This window comes from Amphiura filiformis, chromosome 9, assembly GCF_039555335.1.
Source record: "Amphiura filiformis chromosome 9, Afil_fr2py, whole genome shotgun sequence".
NCBI classification, from domain to species: Eukaryota; Metazoa; Echinodermata; class Ophiuroidea; order Amphilepidida; family Amphiuridae; genus Amphiura; species Amphiura filiformis.
In genome coordinates, this window is record NC_092636.1 from 13,931,173 (window position 1) to 13,950,630 (window position 19,458).

Sequence of the window (19,458 nt, forward strand, 5' to 3'; positions counted from 1 at the left end):
TAATAACTAATAAAGCAATTCTTGTCGTGGTAACTTCCGGGGTAACTTGACCAAGATTCCGCTTTCTGCGGCATACATGTACCAGTCAATAGGCCCCTGTTTTGGATCAGCGTCATACCAAATGACCCTCCCCCTCCTGTTTTAGGGCCTTATCACCAAAATGACTATATGTGACCATCCAGCACAACTGAAGTCGCCAATCATCATTTTTGAGATATTCAACAAAAATATTCTGCTTGAAATTAGCTTTAAAATGATGTAAATCATGTCTATAGTACTTGACATTTAAGTAGTGAAAAATCAATAAAACAGTCAATAAATCCTTTGTTTCCTATTGTTTACTGTTAAGTTCAATGGAGCATATCTCAATAGTGGCACTGGCGACATCCGGGCTCAGTTGTGGTGGATGGTCACATATACTCTTTTTAAGAAAAAAAAGCACATTTAATCCTTGCTTTTAACTATCTGACCACTTGCTCCGACCACTCCCTAAAATACTTTGATTGATCAATAGAACATTCTGAAAGCCAAGATCCTGGCAGCCCGGATGACTATGAGTGCCCCTGTGCTGCAGCCCTCCTCACCGTGGCGTTATAATTGATGACCTCACATTACTCACCTGATCCACCCGGGATTCAAATGTTGTAACTAACTCTGACACAAACTGGACAGCAGCTGGTGTGAGGAGTGCCGATTCCTCTTGAGGTGGAGCACCAAGTAACTCCACATTAGGCACGCTAGTCATCTCTGTGGAACACAATCACAATTTAGCTTTATTTATAGTTTGAAGTTGTACTACTTTAGGCGGGACTTTAGGTTTGCCCACCGTTGGAATAAATACTATAAATTTTTCAAGTATCCACAGCCTGGGGGTACCCATTTTTATTTGTAAATTTGAAGGGAAAATTTGTCTATCCGATGACCCTTTTTTCACTTTAGGCCGTATAAAATTAATGTTTAGATTCTCGTCCCCTAGCCCCTCCCTCCTCTAATTTCTGGGATTTGTCAGATTTTTTTTTCTTTTTTTAGATTTTTCAATTATTTTAGACTTTGGAATGATTTATGAATTTTTCATACATAAATAAGTTTATTAGAGAACAAGGACCACTTCCATGTCTTTTTGTGGTACTCTAGGGGGTTTATACCTCGAGCACTGTTGGAAAAGACCGAAAACTACAGACAATGCTGATTTTACACTGAAAAAAAAACAAAAAAACCAAACACCTCCCTCCCTCATCAATTCATGAAAATCCTCTGGACGAGAACCAAAATATTAATTTTATACGGCCTTAGACTATTCTATACAAAGATCTTTCACACTGGCCGACCGATCGCGTAAATAAAACCAGAACTATGTCATGCCTGCATGTTCATGTGTTTAGCTTTAAAATGATGTATATCATGTCTATAGTACGCTACTTGACATTTAAGTAGTGAAAAATCAATAAAACAGTCAATAAATCCTTTGTTTCCTATTGTTTATTGTTAAGTTCAATGGAGCATATCTCAATAGTGGCACTTGCGACATCCGGGCTCAGTTGTGGAGGACGGGGTTGCCAAACCCGCGATTTGGGCGCCCAATTGGGCGATTTTCAACTTCCGTCCCGACAAAGAAAGTGCTCCATGATTTCGCGACATTTGGGCTACTTTGAAAATCTCACCCGCTGAAATGTATTAAATGTTGGGCGATTTGTGACAAAGCCGACTTCAAAACTTATTTTTGATCATGATTGACAATTCTTTCAATGGTCATTTAACAAAAGCACCAAACAAGTAATTCAATAAGCAACTAGTTACAAAACACTCTGTGGTCAGTGTGCTTCCCATATAAACAATGGCACGCACAGGGAGGGGGCTGGTTAATCGCATCACATGTTGTTGCTAAAGACCACTTGAGCTGGAGGATTATCCTTAGAATATTCCCATCTAAATTCTCACAAGTGGTTTAAGACGACTTAAGTTGCTTCTTAGTGTCAGCGGGGTGCCAAGTTTGAAGTTTCTACTTCAACATGAGGGTTTTTTTTCCCGTTGGCGGTTCTTTTGAAATAAAAATGTGTAAACACCTAGTACCGATACCGCACATTTTCTTTTGAAACGGCATGATGATCAAAAGTAGGCCTACCAGCCGTTTTGAATTTGATTAAAATAGTACATGCACACGTTGTTATCACTCAGCTGAAGGGAAATTTTGTAGGCTTACCCCCTATATTGCAATCAATGGCATGTCTATTAATAAATGTGTTCGCTTTTCCTGGTATTTTTTAAAATAATTTTTGTTCGTTTGTTTATAATTTGTTTCAGCATTTTCCCAAAATTAAAAATATAGTGCAGTACCCGTCAAAAGTCAACATTTTATTTTCCTTGCAGTTTATTTTTTTCTTAAATTTTTGAAAATGTTTGTTAATTTTTCATTATTTCAATTTGCAGTTTAAACATTTTTTTTTCAATTTTGTTAGTTTTTTGTAATTAATTTCAATAATTATTTCCAAAAAAATTCACAAATAAATTTTCCTTACAGTAGGCTTAAGCCTATAACAAAAAAAAATCAGTTTTTGTTAGTTTTTATAATTTATTTCAGCATTAAAAAAATAGAAAGAAAGGGTGTAGAACCCCCGCTCTTTTAATTTTTCTTTTTAAAAACTTTTTTCATTTTTGTTAGTTTTTTATAATTTATTTCAGCTTTCCCAAAACTTCCAAAATAAAGGGGGAGTGTAGAACCCCCTCAAATCGACTTTAAATTTTTCTTCAGCTTTTTTTTAAATTTATTTATTTTTCAATTTTTTCAGTTTTTGTTGTTTTTTTAGAATTTATTTCAGCATTTTCCAAAAATTTCAAAATAAAACGGGGGTGTAGAACCCCCCTAGAAATCGACTTTAAAATTTTGGGCGATTTTTTGGCTATTTGGGCGACATTTCACGGCTAATACCCGCGACTTGGGCTGAAAAGTTTTGGCAACCCTGGTGGAGGATGGTCACATATATATGACTTCGTCTGATTGCGTAATCAAGTCCCGTGGAATGCATGCACGCAGAGTGGTTTTAATAGTGAGCTTTTAATAGTGAGTCCTAGTTGGGTTAGGGTTAATGTTGAAATGTAGAATATTGCAGATATTCCTGCTGGATGAAGTTTGATCAAGGGATTTGATATTATTTTCATTTTATTTTATTCAAATTAATATTTAAAAAAAAATCTAAACAGCGCTGCGCGCCACTTGGGAAGCCACGGCGCGCCACAAGTGGTGCGCGCGCCGCTATTTGCGGAGTGCTGGTCTAAGCCTTCTTAATTTAAAACTTTTAACTAGAGCTATAACCGGGGCTATAAACTATATAGCTTTAAGTTATTTTTAAGCTTACTGATTCAATGACATTTATTGACATGACAAAGCTTTTTGTCATTTTCGACATGTCATGACTTTCAACTTCAAGTTTCACAATGTGATTGTCATGGAGTGCAATATTTCCTTGTCGCGTGATGAGCTATTTATTTATGAGCACATTTTCCTTACCGAAACAAAAAACGGATGAAGGTCAAAGTCACTTTTTCTGAAAACACAGCTCCATCAACCCATGCACAGCTGACATGCTGAGATGATAAACACAACATGACCTCATTTGACCCCAATTAGCGAATTTCCCCAATTAGCATGGAGCGATGGTACATTTCCCTAAAGTGGTAAATATAAATAATTTTTGAGTATTTAGGCAAGTTAAGCATTTAAATATCTACTATATTGTTAGTATTTACCCATAAGATATAAATCGTAACATTCAGTTTTTAATGAGTAAGCTCTTTTATTCAGAAAAGCAATCTAAATTGGGGGAATCATATGTAAACACGAGAGTGTTTTTAGATCATTTTCATTAAATCCAGGCTCATGATTAGGAGCGGATTTGTTGACATATTTTGCACTGTCATTTACTGTTTTTCCTAAAAATCTTTAAATCTATTGGTGAATTTCATCAGATTTCTAAGGATTCTACATTTCTGCCGCTCTTCTGTTATCTGGAAGTAGCTGTCATTTGCAGAAACAATGAGTAACTCCTCGACAGAAAATACGGAGAATGGCCACGGCCCAGAAAACGGAGATGCAACAATTGATGGATTGGATGAAGAGAGTTTTGAGCAGATAGAAAAACAGCGACGGATATTTAAGATCATCGTGATAGGCGATTCTAATGTTGGCAAGACGTGCATTACCTACAGGTTTTGTGGAGGGAAGTTTCCGGAGAAGACAGAAGCTACCATTGGGGTAGATTTCCGCGAGAAGGATGTGACAGTTGAAGATGAAACAATTAAGGTGGGTAACTAGTAGTAATGGCACTTCAAAGTTCAAGACTTGCCTTGTTATTGTTAGTGTTACTTTTTTTTTTTTGAGAGAGAAAACTTGTGTGACTTGTCAGTAATTTGATAATATGTTTTAATTTATGAAATATTAAAAATATTACCCCCAAAAAATTACATTTTTACTTTTCGGACATCCATTGATGTTGATAATTAGTTCCGAACATGCGAATAATAATCAGTCCCAGCCCAGTTGTAGTAACTACAAATTTCGAACGTTTGAGGACTTGTTCTCAAGTTGTAGAAGGTGCCATAGGGTGGCTGGAGTGTTAATTATTTTCATTATAAATGTCGCAAAATATTAATATTGACAATAATTAATAACCTGTTTCACCTCTCCATATATTCATACATGTCATTGCTCACCTGTGTTTTCATATCATATTTTGTGGTGAAAAATGATTACAAATGTGTAATTTGCAATCATTTTTGGAGCAACGATTTCTTCGAACCGACGGCTAAGTGTGTATGTGAATGCACATTAAACACATACAAACACATACATGTACACAGCACCTGTTGGAATTCCCGGTCGGAGCCGGGAGTTTCGATTATTGGAACTGGTCCCAGCCAGAACAAAATATAAACTGACATGACATGCATGATGATGTTCCAGGTCTGAACTATTTCATTCAAAATCTTGATGGCAGATTGGACAATAGAAGCGCATCTAACGTAGCCCCTGAAAGGTAACTATTTTGAAGCTTGGGTCTCACAATAATTGGGAATAATGCCGTATTTAAGCCCCCCCCCCAATCCTAAAAGTAGCCCCCTAAAATTAAATTTGCACAATGCGGAGGTGATTTTTTTTCAAGAGTAGGTCTGACAAAGGGATTTATAGCTTGCTGCTATACCATGAAAAGATGCGCCGCATATTAGTGCTGATTATGTCGCACTAGAGGTATACCCGTATGGCCGTATGCTACAGAGCCTTTTACCCTTCAAAACCCACAGTGGAAGACATTGGGTTAATATAGATTTTACCAAGTTCAAGTACATGAATCAGAATGCATCAGAGCTATTTATAGAACACAGGCAGCAAGTGCAATTGTTTATACCATGGTCACTGACTTTTGAAAATGCACATTTTTGCGAATTTTGAGCCCAATCTTTACCGATCGCAACCAAATGTGATCCCCGCATTCGAATCGAAAGTAGCTTAGGACACTCCCCATATTTTCCTTGATCTCTCGTATAAATTACAGCCCAATCGGACCAAGTTTAAAAATTGACCTTTGACCTTCGACCTCCGATTTCGACCGAAGGTAGCTTAGGTCACTACCCGTATTTTCCTTGATCTCCCGTGATGAATTACAGCCCAATCGGACCAAGTTTAAAATTTGACCTTTGACCTTCGACCTCCGATTTCGACCGAAGGTAGCTTAGGACACTCCCGTATTTTCCTTGATCTCCGTAAGAATTACAGCCCAATTGGACCAAGTTTAAAATTTGACCTTTGACCTTCCACCTCCGATTTCGACCGAAGGTAGCTTACGTCACTCCCCGTATTTTCCTTGATCTCCCGTATGAATTACAGCCCAATCGGACCAAGTTTAAAATTTGACATTTGACCTTTGACCTCCGACCTCCGATTTCGACCGAAGGTAGCTTACGACACTCCCCGTATTTTCCTTGATCTCCTGTATGAATTACAGCCCAATCGGACCAAGTTTAAAATTTGACCTTTGACCTTCGACCTCCGATTTCGACCGAAGGTAGCTTACGACATTCCCCGTATTTTTCTTGATCTCCTGTATGAATTACAGCCCAATCGGACCAAGTTTAAAATTTGACCTTTGACCTTCGACCTCCGATTTCGACCGAAGGTAGCTTACGACACTCCCGTATTTTTCTTGATCTCCTGTATGAATTACAGCCCAATCGGACCAAGTTTAAATTTGACCTTTGACCTTCGACCTCCGATTTCGACCGAAGGTAGCTTACGACACTCCCGTATTTTTCTGCATCCCCGTGCGAATTTGGCGAGGCTGGGATCAAAACTGACGGAGCCTTTTACACACATACATACATACATACACGCAACATAAGGCAAATTATAGTAAGAAGAGGTATACCCGTATGGCAGTATGCTACGGAGCCTTTTACCCTTCAAAACCCACAGTGGAAGACATTGGCTTAATATAGATTTTACCAAGTTCAAGTACATGAATCAGAATGCATCAGAGCTATTTATAGAACACAGGCAGCAAGTGCAATTGTTTATACCATGGTCACTGACTTTTGAAAATGCACATTTTCGCGGATTTTGAGCCCAATCCTTTACCGATCGCAACCAATGTGATCCCGCGTTCGAATCGAAAGTAGCTTAGGACACTCCCCATATTTTCCTTGATCTCTCGTATAAATTACAGCCCAATCGGACCAAGTTTAAAAATTGACCTTTGACCTTCGACCTCCGATTTCGACCGAAGGTACATGTAGTGTAGGACACTCCCCATATTTTCCTTGATCTCCCATATGAATTACAGCCCAATCGGACCAAGTTTAAAATTTGACCTTTGACCTCCGATTTGACCAAGGTAGGGTAGGACACTCCCCATATTTTCCTTGATCTCCCGTATGAATTACAGCCCAATCGGACCAAGTTTAAATTTGACCTTTGACCTTCGACCTCGATTTGAGCGAAGGTAGCTTAGGTCACTCCCGTATTTTCCTTGATCTCCCGTATAAATTACAGCCCAATCGGACCAAGTTTAAAATTTGACCTTTGACCTTCGACCTCCGATTTCGACCGAAGGTAGCTTAGGACACTCCCGTATTTTCCTTGATCTCCTGTATGAATTACAGCCCAATCGGACCAAGTTTAAAATTTGACCTTTGACCTTGAGCTCCGATTTTGACCGAAGGTAGCTTACGACATTCCCCGTATTTTTCTGCATCCCCTGTGCGAATTTGGCGAGGCTCGGATCAAAACTGACAGAGCCTTTAACACACACACATACATACACGCATACAACATTAGGCAAATTATAGTAAGATGACAAGAGATGTACAATAACAATGTATCACTTGGGAGTATCAATTTTTTCAGCTCGCTGTGTGACACAAGCCTTGAAATAAGCAGACTGGAACCAGGAGCAATTTGTTTTTGAACATTGCTCCTGGTTCACTGTGATTTTACAAGAACCAGGAGCAATTTCTGAAGAAATAGGAGCAATTTTCAAATAGTAATCCTTTTCTGCATACAATACCAGCACTACTGCATAAGTGCAAAACTGGAACCAGGAGCAATTTGTTTTTAAAATTGCTCCTGGTTCATGTGAATTTTACAAGGACCAGGAGCAATTGATGGCTTTACGAGAGCAAATTTGCTCCCCGCGCCCGCTTATTTTAATTAAGGCTTGGTGTGACATCATTTTGCCAACGATACATGTAGGTCAGCTTTGACACTCTCTGAAAAAATGGAAGCCTGTACAATGTATAAATGAATGGTAAATTGTATGAATATTGTGTTCGAATTCACTGTGAAAAAAAGATGGTACCTCGACCCTCGTATTGGACAAACCACCACGCTATTAATTCCCTGTACAATGCGGAATTATCTTTTGTATCTCCATTGTATTGGTTTGGTACCGTAACACAATCTACTTCAAAACGAGCAGGAATTCAAGACCAGCTCTTTGTATGGAGCATTAATTGTCTTGTTTATTGATGTTTGAAGGGGTCGAGAGATCATGTTGTCGAGCCATCGGCCGATCTGTGTGGGTTCGAGCCTTGGGCTTGCCTTCGATGAGAATTCATTTGTAGGGGCCTACCCCAAAATGTTCATATTTAAGTCAGGAATCCTGCAAACTTATTAAAAAGTTGCACTTTTAATTCTAGAACAAGTTGAAGAACTTGAATTTGCTTGTGAGTTGTGTCCCTCATCAGATTTCTAAAATACAATTTACAAAGGGAGTGAGGGAGTGAGTGACAGCCTACATTGTAAACAGGGAAGAAACACTTTGCAGAAAATGTAAACTTCCAGCATTTCATTCTTTACATATTGTAAAATATATTACCCTACCCACTCAGGTATAAGCCCCCGATGGCAGATTTCACTTCAAAAATGGGGGTGGGCTTATAACCGGAGAAGGGCTAGTACTTGAATTTAAAAATAAGAACAATCATCCCCATTTGTATGCCCAATGTACCAGTAATTTTGATCAACTATGTCAATTTCTTAAAATTGTAAGTGTGGAATGTTAATTATCAACTGATATTTTTTTGTTCTTAAATATGAGAGCAAAGCATTGAATTGATTTAAGAACTTGGCCAAAATTTAATACCAGGCTTATGCCTGAGTGCACCCTTGTTCCCAGAATGTTTTGAAAATTAGGGGGTGGGCTTATAGCCGAAGGTGGGCTTAAATACCCGGGTGGTTACAGTATATTAGATGTGAGTAGTACCTCCCCGTATACAACTAAATTGATGGCTGTTGCAGACACTTTATTATTATTTATTGTAACGGTATATGACCTTTCCTTAACCCTAACCCTACCCGTGGTTTTTCTGCTATCGGAAGGGAAAGAAGAAACAAAAAAGGAGAGAAGATGAGGAGAAAAGTCACTTGGCACCCCCGGGATTCGAGCCTGGGACCCCTAGCATGCCACGCAGAAGATCCCCAGCATGGAGCCACACAGGTGATGTTGGCCCGGCCAACGATTCCCTGGGTATATATGACTTGGGCTGATTGCGTCATCAAGTCACGTGGAATGCATGCACGTAGAGTGGTTTTAATAGTGAGCTTTAGTGAGACCTAGTTGGGTTAGGGTTAAGGAGGCATAAGTCTAGGAAAAATATGCATATTAACCATAACCCTACCCATGGTTTTTTAGGTATCGGAAAGGAAAGAAGAAACGAAAGAGGAGAGAAGATGAGGAGAAAAGTCACTTGGCCCCCCCGGCCCTCGAGCCTGGGACCCCTCGCATGCCACGCAGAAGATCCCCAGCATGTAGCCACACAGGTGACGTTGGCCCGGCCAACGATTCCCTGGGTATATATGACTATATGATATGGCTGATTGCGTCATCAAGTCCCATGGAATGCATGCACACATATTGGTTTTAATAGTGAGCTTTAGTGAGACCTATTTGGGTTAGGGTTAAGCAGCTTTTTGCTGCTGCCAAGATTTGACTGATCTTGCAGCAGCAAATCTTTGCCTAGATTTGTCCTTGTGAAACTATAATAGTATTGTACAATTTGTAGTGTTGAATGTAACCAATCAAGCATATAACCCATGCAAATTGATAAAATGGTACATATATGCATTAATCTACTTTAATAGCAATAGCATTTGAGTTTATGCTAGGTCACATCACTCACATGGTATGGTATGTATGTAGCATTATGAAATACATGGTTGCATAATGTCTGACCTGAAATTTAATTTAAAGCCATAAATAATATAATCTGTTTACCAGTGTTACTGAAGTTTATTCAACTTAAAATTTGTCAAAATGGCCTTTTGTTGGGATGAGAGGGTGTACAAAATGTATGGGAATTTTGGTGGCGCCCAAAAACTGAGTCACAATGTTGCAAATATTCTGTTTAAAAAAAAGCAAGCAAGAAAAACTTGGTGATTTTTAGTGTGAACCTGACATTTTCACTGCAGCCATGAACTCTACTCTACATAATGACAAGTTAATTCACATAATGTAGTTAGTGTGTAAACAAGTAAATCCACAGATCTGTGTGTAATGTCTGACTCCACCTTTATTCAACTATTGACTTTGTATAGTGGTCTATCAAACAGCAACCAAACATTAAACATCCAGAGGAATGACAAAGTGATCCAAATTAATTGAACAAACAGAGCAAATACAATAAGAGCAATAAGGCCAAAAAAAAAAAAAAGTGTTTGTTTGCCCAGACATGGGGTAGAAAGGAGTGGGTCGGTAGGTCGATTTCCTTTTTTTTTTTTTTTTTTTTTTTAGATGTGTACATGTGTTCCAGCAAGTGGTGTAAGAGCAAATATACGACATTCAGCCTTACATTTTGTACTTGTGTCAAACTTTAATTATAGGTTAATGAACGTGTATTACTTGTTGGGAGAGAAATTAGACAAAAATACTGCATGCGCGCTGATGTTGATGCGTAGCGCAAGTGCATTATTTAGTCTAATTTCTCGAGCAACAAGTATTAAAAACGCGTTCATTAACCTATTGAATAGTATTTCCTACACAAGAAGAAAAAAACAATGTGATTTTTGATGTTTTTATAACAAAACTATCACTAAAAATTTTGGAAAATAGGACCAAATAAAAATGCATCAACACGCCCAAAAAGCGTCTGAAAGCACTGCGCGTTGTACGCGGATTGCACATTATATACAACCAATGTACTCCACATACTTTTCTAACCGCTTTTCTGATTGGCTGCTTTGATCTATGAATGTATTTCAACCTTACCATATAAAGTTTAACCTCTTTGGTAACAAAATCGGGCTAGAGTACAAAATCCCAGACCATACCTGTACATGGTAAAATATTGTTGGCATGGTTGGGGAGGGCTAAATGGGAAAAATGAATGCTGTGATTGCCAGGAATATTAACTTTCAAGTGTCATTTGGCATTTTTATGGGGAAAAACATCATTTTCTTTATTTTTATATCATTGTAAAAAAAAAAAAAAAAAAAAAAATGTATGATGTTTTTTTTATTTTTGGGTCGGTCGTGTCTGGGCAAACAAACACTTTTTTTTTTTGGCCTAATACAGATTGAATACTTGCCAATTGATACCAACTTGAATTGAATTTCCTTAGGAAGTACTTCAGGAAAACATGTACATGTAGCACATAAAAATATATAGTATCGGTATTGTAGGATAAGCTGAATTCTGGAATTAACTTTTACGTGTAGGCCCTACTTGACATGAATACATGATTCTGGATTCTGTCGTTCCGTATGGAGACACATTTGAGTCCTGGTGGGAATGTATACATGTACATGTAGCAGCTCTTTTGGCAAAAATTGTCCCTCAGTAATCAGTATATATACATACTATTACTATTGTACAATGTACAACAATTCACCAGGACTCAATACACAGCTCTAGCTGTTTGGGCTTAGGAAGTGATGATTTGCTCTCAAGTTTGATATAACTTGTTTCAATGACACAAAGTATGTCAATTTGGCTACTGGTACTTGTTGTAAAGAGTCATACTCAAAATCGCAAAGAGTATTGGCTATTTTTTTGTAATGTAGGCATTATATAACGTTTTATTGGTGCAGATAATAAACATGTTAATGGTACATGGCAACAAACACTTTTTTTTAATGTTGTGTGTTATAAATTTGGTTTGGTTTTGGTCAAAATGTTTTGGTTTTTGGTTTTGGTCAAAATGTTTTAATAAATTTAAATGTCGGTCCGGGGTTATACACAATGTGTCCACATGTAGGTCATAAAAACACATTTAAAAAGAGAATAGAAGTAACACCGGAAACCACTCAAACTTGTTTGCCCGGAAAGTGAGGACGAAATATTACTTGCGTAAAATATTCACTTGGTTTTGTCAAACAAAAATCCAAAATGTTTATTTTAAAAACGTTTACATACGGTACTATAACAGCATGTTGTCAAAATATGTTATTGAAAATCATTTTTTCACAAACAATTTTGCAAAGCATTTTTTCAATTTATGTTAGGATGTTTTGCATCAAGTTTTCACAAATGTTGGTTGAATGTTATTAAAATGTTATATAACCTTTAACCCGACATTTAAACGTTTTCTGTAATTAAAACGTTTTGTATTTGCTGGCTAATTAATCTTGTAATTTTAATGCCGATTAGCATTTTATTATGAACATAAGGCTAGCTTCAGACTCCATATTGTACGTACAATATTGTATGTACAATACTTTTCGTGACGTCAAAAATTATTGCACGTGCAATAAATATACGTGCCACGACTAGTTGAATCAGATTAAATAACGCGCTATAACCCTGACGGTTCATTGTTTGCTAAATCCAAGCGAGGACACCAGAAAATCTATGCAAGATAAATTTCTACTGCTGCTGATGAAAAATCCTAGAGTGCGTTTGGAGGTTTTTTTTCTGCACTTTACCAGTAGGCCTAATAAATTCATAAAAAATAAAAATCAAATAAAGATTTAGGGTGAATGTTTTAATCACTGCTCATCTGATCCACTTTCCCAGGAAACTAAATACCGATACTCCTTAGTTTTTCCCTGACTTTCCAGACATAATTATGAGTAAACATCAAATTTAATGTTTACAAAACAATAAAATATATATACATTCGTTTGCATTTTGTACATAAATATTAATATTAATAATGTACAAACATTAAAAAAGGGGGCCTAAGAGTATGTCTATTTTTAATCATATAATAATTCCGCCATGCCCAAACATATTTTATATAATATGAAATCGTGTAATGGCACCCAAATTCCAATCAAAAATAAAAACAAATTTGTTATCAAATACACTAGGCCTATGTTGTATTACAGGAATTTAATAGATGGTGCATTTTAATAAATCAATAGATTAACACGGGTAATGGACGATAAATATTTGGCAATACCGGATTTACCACAGAGCCAGTGGATAAAGAAATTAATTACAATTAAAACAAATTAAATGAGAAAATGAAAGCAAGGACATTTTGGTGTTCAAAGTTCCGGTTCAAAGTATTGTTTTAGAATGCGAAGGAGTCCTAAATGTTATCCTGGCCCAGGACACTGATTAATGTAAATTCGACCCATAGTTATTTTATCTACTTTTGCCACCATTCAACCTGTTCAATGTGATTTGTGCCTATTTTTAATACAATTCCGAAATCTGACGTATCGGTCCACAAACTATGATGATCCGAGACTATTTCATTTGACACGGTTGTATGGATTTCAAAAGATCGGTCCTATAATAGATATCGATTAGAGAATTACAGCATGAGGCTTTGAGGATACCGTAATCCTCTTAACAATCAACCAATCAGAGAGACATATTTCAGAAATATGTTCGTATAGGGCCGTGTGTCCTGAACTCGCCACCCTTAGCGTTACATGACAAATATTATGAATTTTTACACCAACCGGGTTTCTAATTAGATTATCTCAACAATCATCAACCCTAAACTAGCAAAAGTATACATTTTTGGAAAGCTGAAGGCATAAGCAATTCAAATATTTACATTTTAACTCATTATACAGGGCGACCTGCAAGTTATACAGGGTGGAATAAAAACGATTTTGATAAAAAATGGGTCACTCAATGCATTGCTTATTACCAACTTAAAGTAATAAACTGGAAGTAAACAACATTCATTTGGTTAGAGGATATGGAGAGCCAACTGACTTTGAGAGAAACCAAAATCACAGCTGTTTGGTAATCTCGGAATATAGGGTGTCCCAAAGTATGTTAGATTTTTTTTACAATTCAACATATTTTGAACATAAACATTTCCCCCTAACCCATACAGAAAAAATATGTCCATATTTAGATTCCTCGTCAAATTTCCCTTCAGAAAATCTATACTTTGACTATGATAGGATAAGTAATTAAAATTTTACAGTAACTTTTAGATTTTGAAGACATCTGCATTACTTACTACAGTGTTTAATATGACAACGGGTAGTTTTGTATGGAAAAGTTTGTATTTTCTAGACTAAACCAATCATAAGGGATTAAAAACAATTAGTACAATTGTTTAGCTGTAAGGCCATGAGTCTTTTAGGTGCTAAATAGAGTCCAAATCCAATTTACAGCCTTTACAGAAGCAGATTACGCACTAAAATACCAATCCCATAGAGTTTGTGTGTACCACATCCCCCACCACCATATCCCCCACCACCGCCACCCTGCCCATTCTGAATTCTATGACGCACAGTGTTAGTATTAAAAAAGTTCAAGTATTTCTTTTTGCAGGGTTGAAAGTGCATTTTATTTAGCAATAAAATGATACCACAAGCATGACAATAACTTCTTGCTTGACAGAGATATCATCATTTGTTTTGAGTCGACTTTGGCAAAATGTAACGTCGCCACCTTTTTTTGGTGGCGAGCTCAAGACACACGACCATAGATGAAACTCTTTCAACTCTGAAATATATATTTCAAGTAATCTCGTTTCACATTAACACGTTTATGGATGTATTGGGATGATCATAAGTAGGTCTATAACATACACCATCATAACATGCCTCAACGATATCAACATGTAAAAAGCTGTTGTAAATTCATAACACAACGTGTTATAATGTATAATGTTATATGCCAAAACTTTAAAAAACAATAAAAATATCGGTATCAATCAAATCAAAACCAGAATAAATACATAGGCCTACAAATAATGCTTAAGAAACTGACTAAATCAATATATGACTAAATGTCGGTATAAAGGAATCGCTAAACCAATTAATCAATCAGTAATCAATCAATCAATCAACCAATCAATCAACCATTAAATAAGTAAATAAATAAATAAATAAATAAATAAATAAATAAATAAATAAATAAATAAATAAATAAATAAATAGGCCTACATAAATAAATCTATAAATAAATAAATAAAAACTGAATGTGCCATTTATATTATTATTACAATTTTAATATTATTAATATTATTAGTATTAATAGGCCTTTTAATATTAAGTACAGTTGAATACAAGAAGACATAAAAAGATGTTCATCATTCCGTTACGAACACTCACTAAATTTACCACTCTTAGAAATTTGGCAACTCCGTATCAATTAAGCAACCAATGATTGTAGCAAAATATATATTTTCCGGTACATACTATTTATTGCACGTGTAATACTTTTTGACGTCATTTAAAAGTATTGTACATACAATATTGTACGTATAATACGGAGTCTGAAGCGCTTAAATTCATGGTTAGAGTAGACTGTATCAAAGTTGAAATGTGACACATTTGACTTCAAAATAATATTCTTGGTCATGATAATGTTGAATTACAGGTAATATGAGATATGAAGGGTATATTTTGAACCAACAATAGGAAAAGAATGCAAAGCAAACAACTTGTCCATTGCTATTGGGTAAAGTTTACATTATGACCAAATTACAGGGCATTGCATGGTTGCACATCAAAACAGACCATATTATTAAAGTCAGTATTATTAAAAGTCAGACAAAGAAACAATTTCATACCTACTGGACCCTGAAGTTTTTATTTTTCACATGATTTTATGAGCAATGATAAAATGGCTCATGGGCCACTGCATTGTCCATACAGGCCTTCAACATTGTTGAAGGTCTGTATGTGATTTGTCATGCTTACTGTAATATGATAGGAAATGAGGTACATCCAAGCGGTACCTCATTTCTTATCATAAATAACGAACCGCTTGTCTTGGGTCACTGAAATTCCAGTGTAGTAATTGGATTCCTTGCCCCTATAATATACATAACTTTTGTTACCACTGTGTTATTAGTTTTTGAGAAAAATGCAAAAATAGACACAAATTTAACGAGGGGTGTACATGTAGTACAGAATGTACCCCCTTAAACAATGAACATACATATATCAGTCCTTAGGGATGCTACATTTTTAGTGGATGTATAATATTCGATGTAACATACATGTATCTACATTTTTTATTCCCATTCTATTTCCAGTAATGGTTAAGGGGGTACTACACCCCTCGATAAATTTGTGTCTATTTTTGCATTTTTCACAAAAACTAATAACACCGTGGTAACGAAAGTTATGTATATTATAGGGGCAAGGAATCCAATTACTACACTGGAATTTCAGTGACCCAAGACAAGCGGTTTGTTATTTATGATAAGAAAAGAGGTACCGCTAGAATGTACCTCATTTCCTATCATATCTACTGAACCGCTTGTCTTGAGTCACTGAAATTTCAGTGTAGTAATTGGATTCCTTGCCCCAATAATATACATAACTTTTGTTACCAGTGTGTTATTATTTTTGAGAAAAATGCAAAAATAGTCACGAATTACCACAGGGGTGTACATTGTAGTACCCCCTTAAGTTCTAGCAAATGTTTGATGATGTGAAATCGATAATATACTTCTACCAGATATTCTATGGAACTTATTATCAATTTTACGTCATCAAACATACTTTAGAACGTAATTACTGGAAATAGAATGGGAATAGATATATTACATCAAATATTCAAAATCTGTACCAGCCTTTGGTGTCAGCATATGGTGAGACACACACACACACATCATTGTACATGTAGGCTACCCATTTAGTATTGTCTTTTTCCATAACAGGTTCTACACCATCAGTCCCTGGCTCCCCCACCCCCACCCCACCCCACCCACCCCCATTCTAGCATATCTTGTGGGACTCATAGTCTCATGTATGAGTTGATGCAGTTCATGATATTTTGTAGTTTGTACTGTCAACTGTAAGTCCCGGGGGGGCCACTGGTCATTGACAAGGGGGTATCATGCGTGGCCAAAAAATCACGTAAAAAGGGTCTTTTTTCACGATCAGGCACTGTACGTGCGTGATCGTGAATAGGGTGTCAAAAACATGGAAATTAGAGAAAAGGGTATCTTTTTCACAACAGATTTACGTATTTAGGGTCCGTCCCAGACACCAGTCCTTCATAAGTTTCATGTCCTTCATGTTTATCCCTAGACTTGACTGTGTAGTTATCTGTTTAGTCCATAAAGTTTGCCGACTTCGCCCAGCTGGCCTGTTAATATTTTTCCATTAACCCATTCAATGCTACATGCACAACCCTACAACATTCAATGGTGATGTACACATGCAGTACATTGTACATGCACAGCACGTGTATACTCTGATTTTAAGAGTTTCAATTCTCCTTTATAAAGTCCAAAGTTTCTCATTTAATTTAAAAATATTTTTACTATTATTTGAATTTTCTATCTTGTATTATGGATAAAAATAAAGATTTTCAAGCTAATTTTCATGTTGTATACAATTATTTAACCACAAATATCTACGGTACAGTGACTGTAGAGGATTGATTGAGTTGACCTGTGACCTATCCACAAAATAAATAAATAAAAACATGCATGTTATTATCGTCAAAAGCATCATATTTTTGTCAGAATTTTGTCATGTAGTGATCTTGATTTTATTTAAAAAACAAATTTTAAACTTTTGAATAAATTGTGAAAACATCAAATGAATATTAAAAGGTAAGATGGATATGGTGCAGAATTAAAATACGCTTTTGGATTGGTATCAAATTCTGCAGTCATACACTAATCCTGCAAGTCTTGGCTGAACTGATTGAGCACCATGCATCTCAGTCGCTATTTACCGACTTATTTTCATCCTAATACTTTATTCAACTTATGAAATAATACCACTATTATTCATCCGATTCCTTCCAGAAGTAGGCCTTAATTGTTGTCATTTTAAGCTTTTAAAATAAATTATTAATATTATGCACTTTTCATCTTTTCGCAATAAAAAGGCCTAGGTCATAAAAAAAAATCTGACCACTATTTTATGATTTTTGTCTCACTTTGAAACATGATTTGTAGGTCTATAATAATATTTGGAGGATGGAGAATAAATTGTCGAAACTTTAATAGGGCCTACAAAAAAATGATATAATTTCACATTTCTTGACTTCTTTTTCTCTATTTTCTTTTCTTCGTGTTGTTTTTTCTTAGTTAGAGTTTTGTAAATTTTCTTTTCATTTAATTCCCTCTATAGGCTCTATGATACTATAAATCAGCTTAAAATAATGTAACGTTTATTTTGTAATAGCTCATATTCTGCCCTGGTAGCAGAGCCATTCTGAGTTAGGCCTACTATTAAAGAAATCAATGAAAATGGAGCTTCAAGTAGTAGGCCTATTATTGGTTAGGGTGTCGAAAATATATGTTTTACTTGCTAAGGGGTAAAAAAAACGCCAATACTTGTTTAGGGTAGGATATTACACTTGTTATACTTATTTAGGGGTGTATTTTCAGTCGTTGCACATACTTGTTTAGGGTGCTTTTTGAAACTCCATGGCCACGCATGATACCCCCTTGTCAATGACCAGTGGCCCCCCCGGGCTGTAAGTGCTACATGTACATGTATGCAGTCCTTTACCCTTTTGAAGTATTCAAAATTTGGCCAAATGTCAAGACATGAAGAAGGCAATTGTGATACTGATACGCCTATTTAGTAAGTCGGTTCAATTTAAAGCAGGGTGGTGTTGACAGGGACACCTATAATGTAGTTCTGCTTTTTCAAACACCTTTCTATGGCTTCTTCTGGAATGTTTCACTGGAATATTTATACAAGAAGGAGGTGCTCCAATTTTTTAGGTTGAGTCTGTAATATGTACCAGGTAACAGATATGGAATGAAGTGGTTGTCTTTATTATGTCTGTACTGGGAAGGGGTACAGATTTCTGAAAGTAGAGATTTGTTAGGTCTTTTTGTAACTGAAAATGCTGTTAAATTCATGGAATAGTAGGCCTATATAATGAACTTTACATACTCAATTTCTGTTATGACAGTGCACCCACCAGACATGTTTAACATCTTATGCGTACTGAACACACTTTTGGATGCAGTTACTCCTGGGGCGGGGGGCACTAAAATATAAAATGGATATAGGTGTAGGGGTTACACGTTCACAATAAAGGGCATTCGTGAGAGCAAAATATAAAAAAATATGGGGTCATTGGGTGAGAGCATGATTTTTGGCATTCGGTGTGAGCAAAATGTACAAAATATGGGGTCATTGGGTGCGAGATGGACCATTTGAACCAAAAGTAGGGGGCATAGGGTGAGAATATGGCCTTTTTTAAATTATGGGATCTGGTCCTAAGGCTTTGGATGAGAGCCAAAAGAAGCCTCAAACATTGAATTTTTAGTTCTAAATGGTTTTAGATGGCTTTGTTATTTCAAAATAAGTAACAAAATCAGTGATAAAATGAAAGTTGCTGTTCTAATTAAAAAAATAAAGATCTTTGCTTGTCAGGTGAAACTGAAAAAGGGGACTTTGGGTGACAGAGCATGTGTTAAAAAAGATTTTGGTCTTTGGGTGACAGCGCCATGCTGAAAAGGGGGTCTTTAGACAGCGTTCAAGATTTTACTTACGTTTGGCGGACACACGTGTGAAAAAAGTATTTAGGGGTAAAAAGAACCAAATTTCTTGAATGTTTATATGTTTTC

The 19,458-nt window shown here is 36.3% G+C and overlaps 2 protein-coding genes across 2 annotated transcripts in view; one reads left to right on the plus strand and one right to left on the minus strand.

The window, feature by feature from the left end:
- Window positions 1-3,601, minus strand: part of LOC140160659 (malate synthase-like) — a 29,634-nt gene extending 26,033 nt beyond the window's left edge. Inside the window, exons 1-2 of the mRNA XM_072183932.1 lie at window positions 3,506-3,601; window positions 620-747 (exon numbers count right to left, since the gene is read on the minus strand). Of these exons, the coding sequence (XP_072040033.1) occupies window positions 620-745 (126 nt within the window). The 5' untranslated portion in view covers window positions 746-747; window positions 3,506-3,601. The remainder of the gene's footprint in view (window positions 1-619; window positions 748-3,505) is intronic.
- Window positions 3,602-3,878: 277 nt separating this feature from the next.
- LOC140160660 (putative Ras-related protein Rab-33) overlaps window positions 3,879-19,458 on the plus strand; it is a 59,885-nt gene continuing 44,305 nt past the window's right edge. Inside the window, exon 1 of the mRNA XM_072183933.1 lies at window positions 3,879-4,297. Within this exon, the coding sequence (XP_072040034.1) occupies window positions 4,031-4,297 (267 nt within the window). The 5' untranslated portion in view covers window positions 3,879-4,030. The remainder of the gene's footprint in view (window positions 4,298-19,458) is intronic.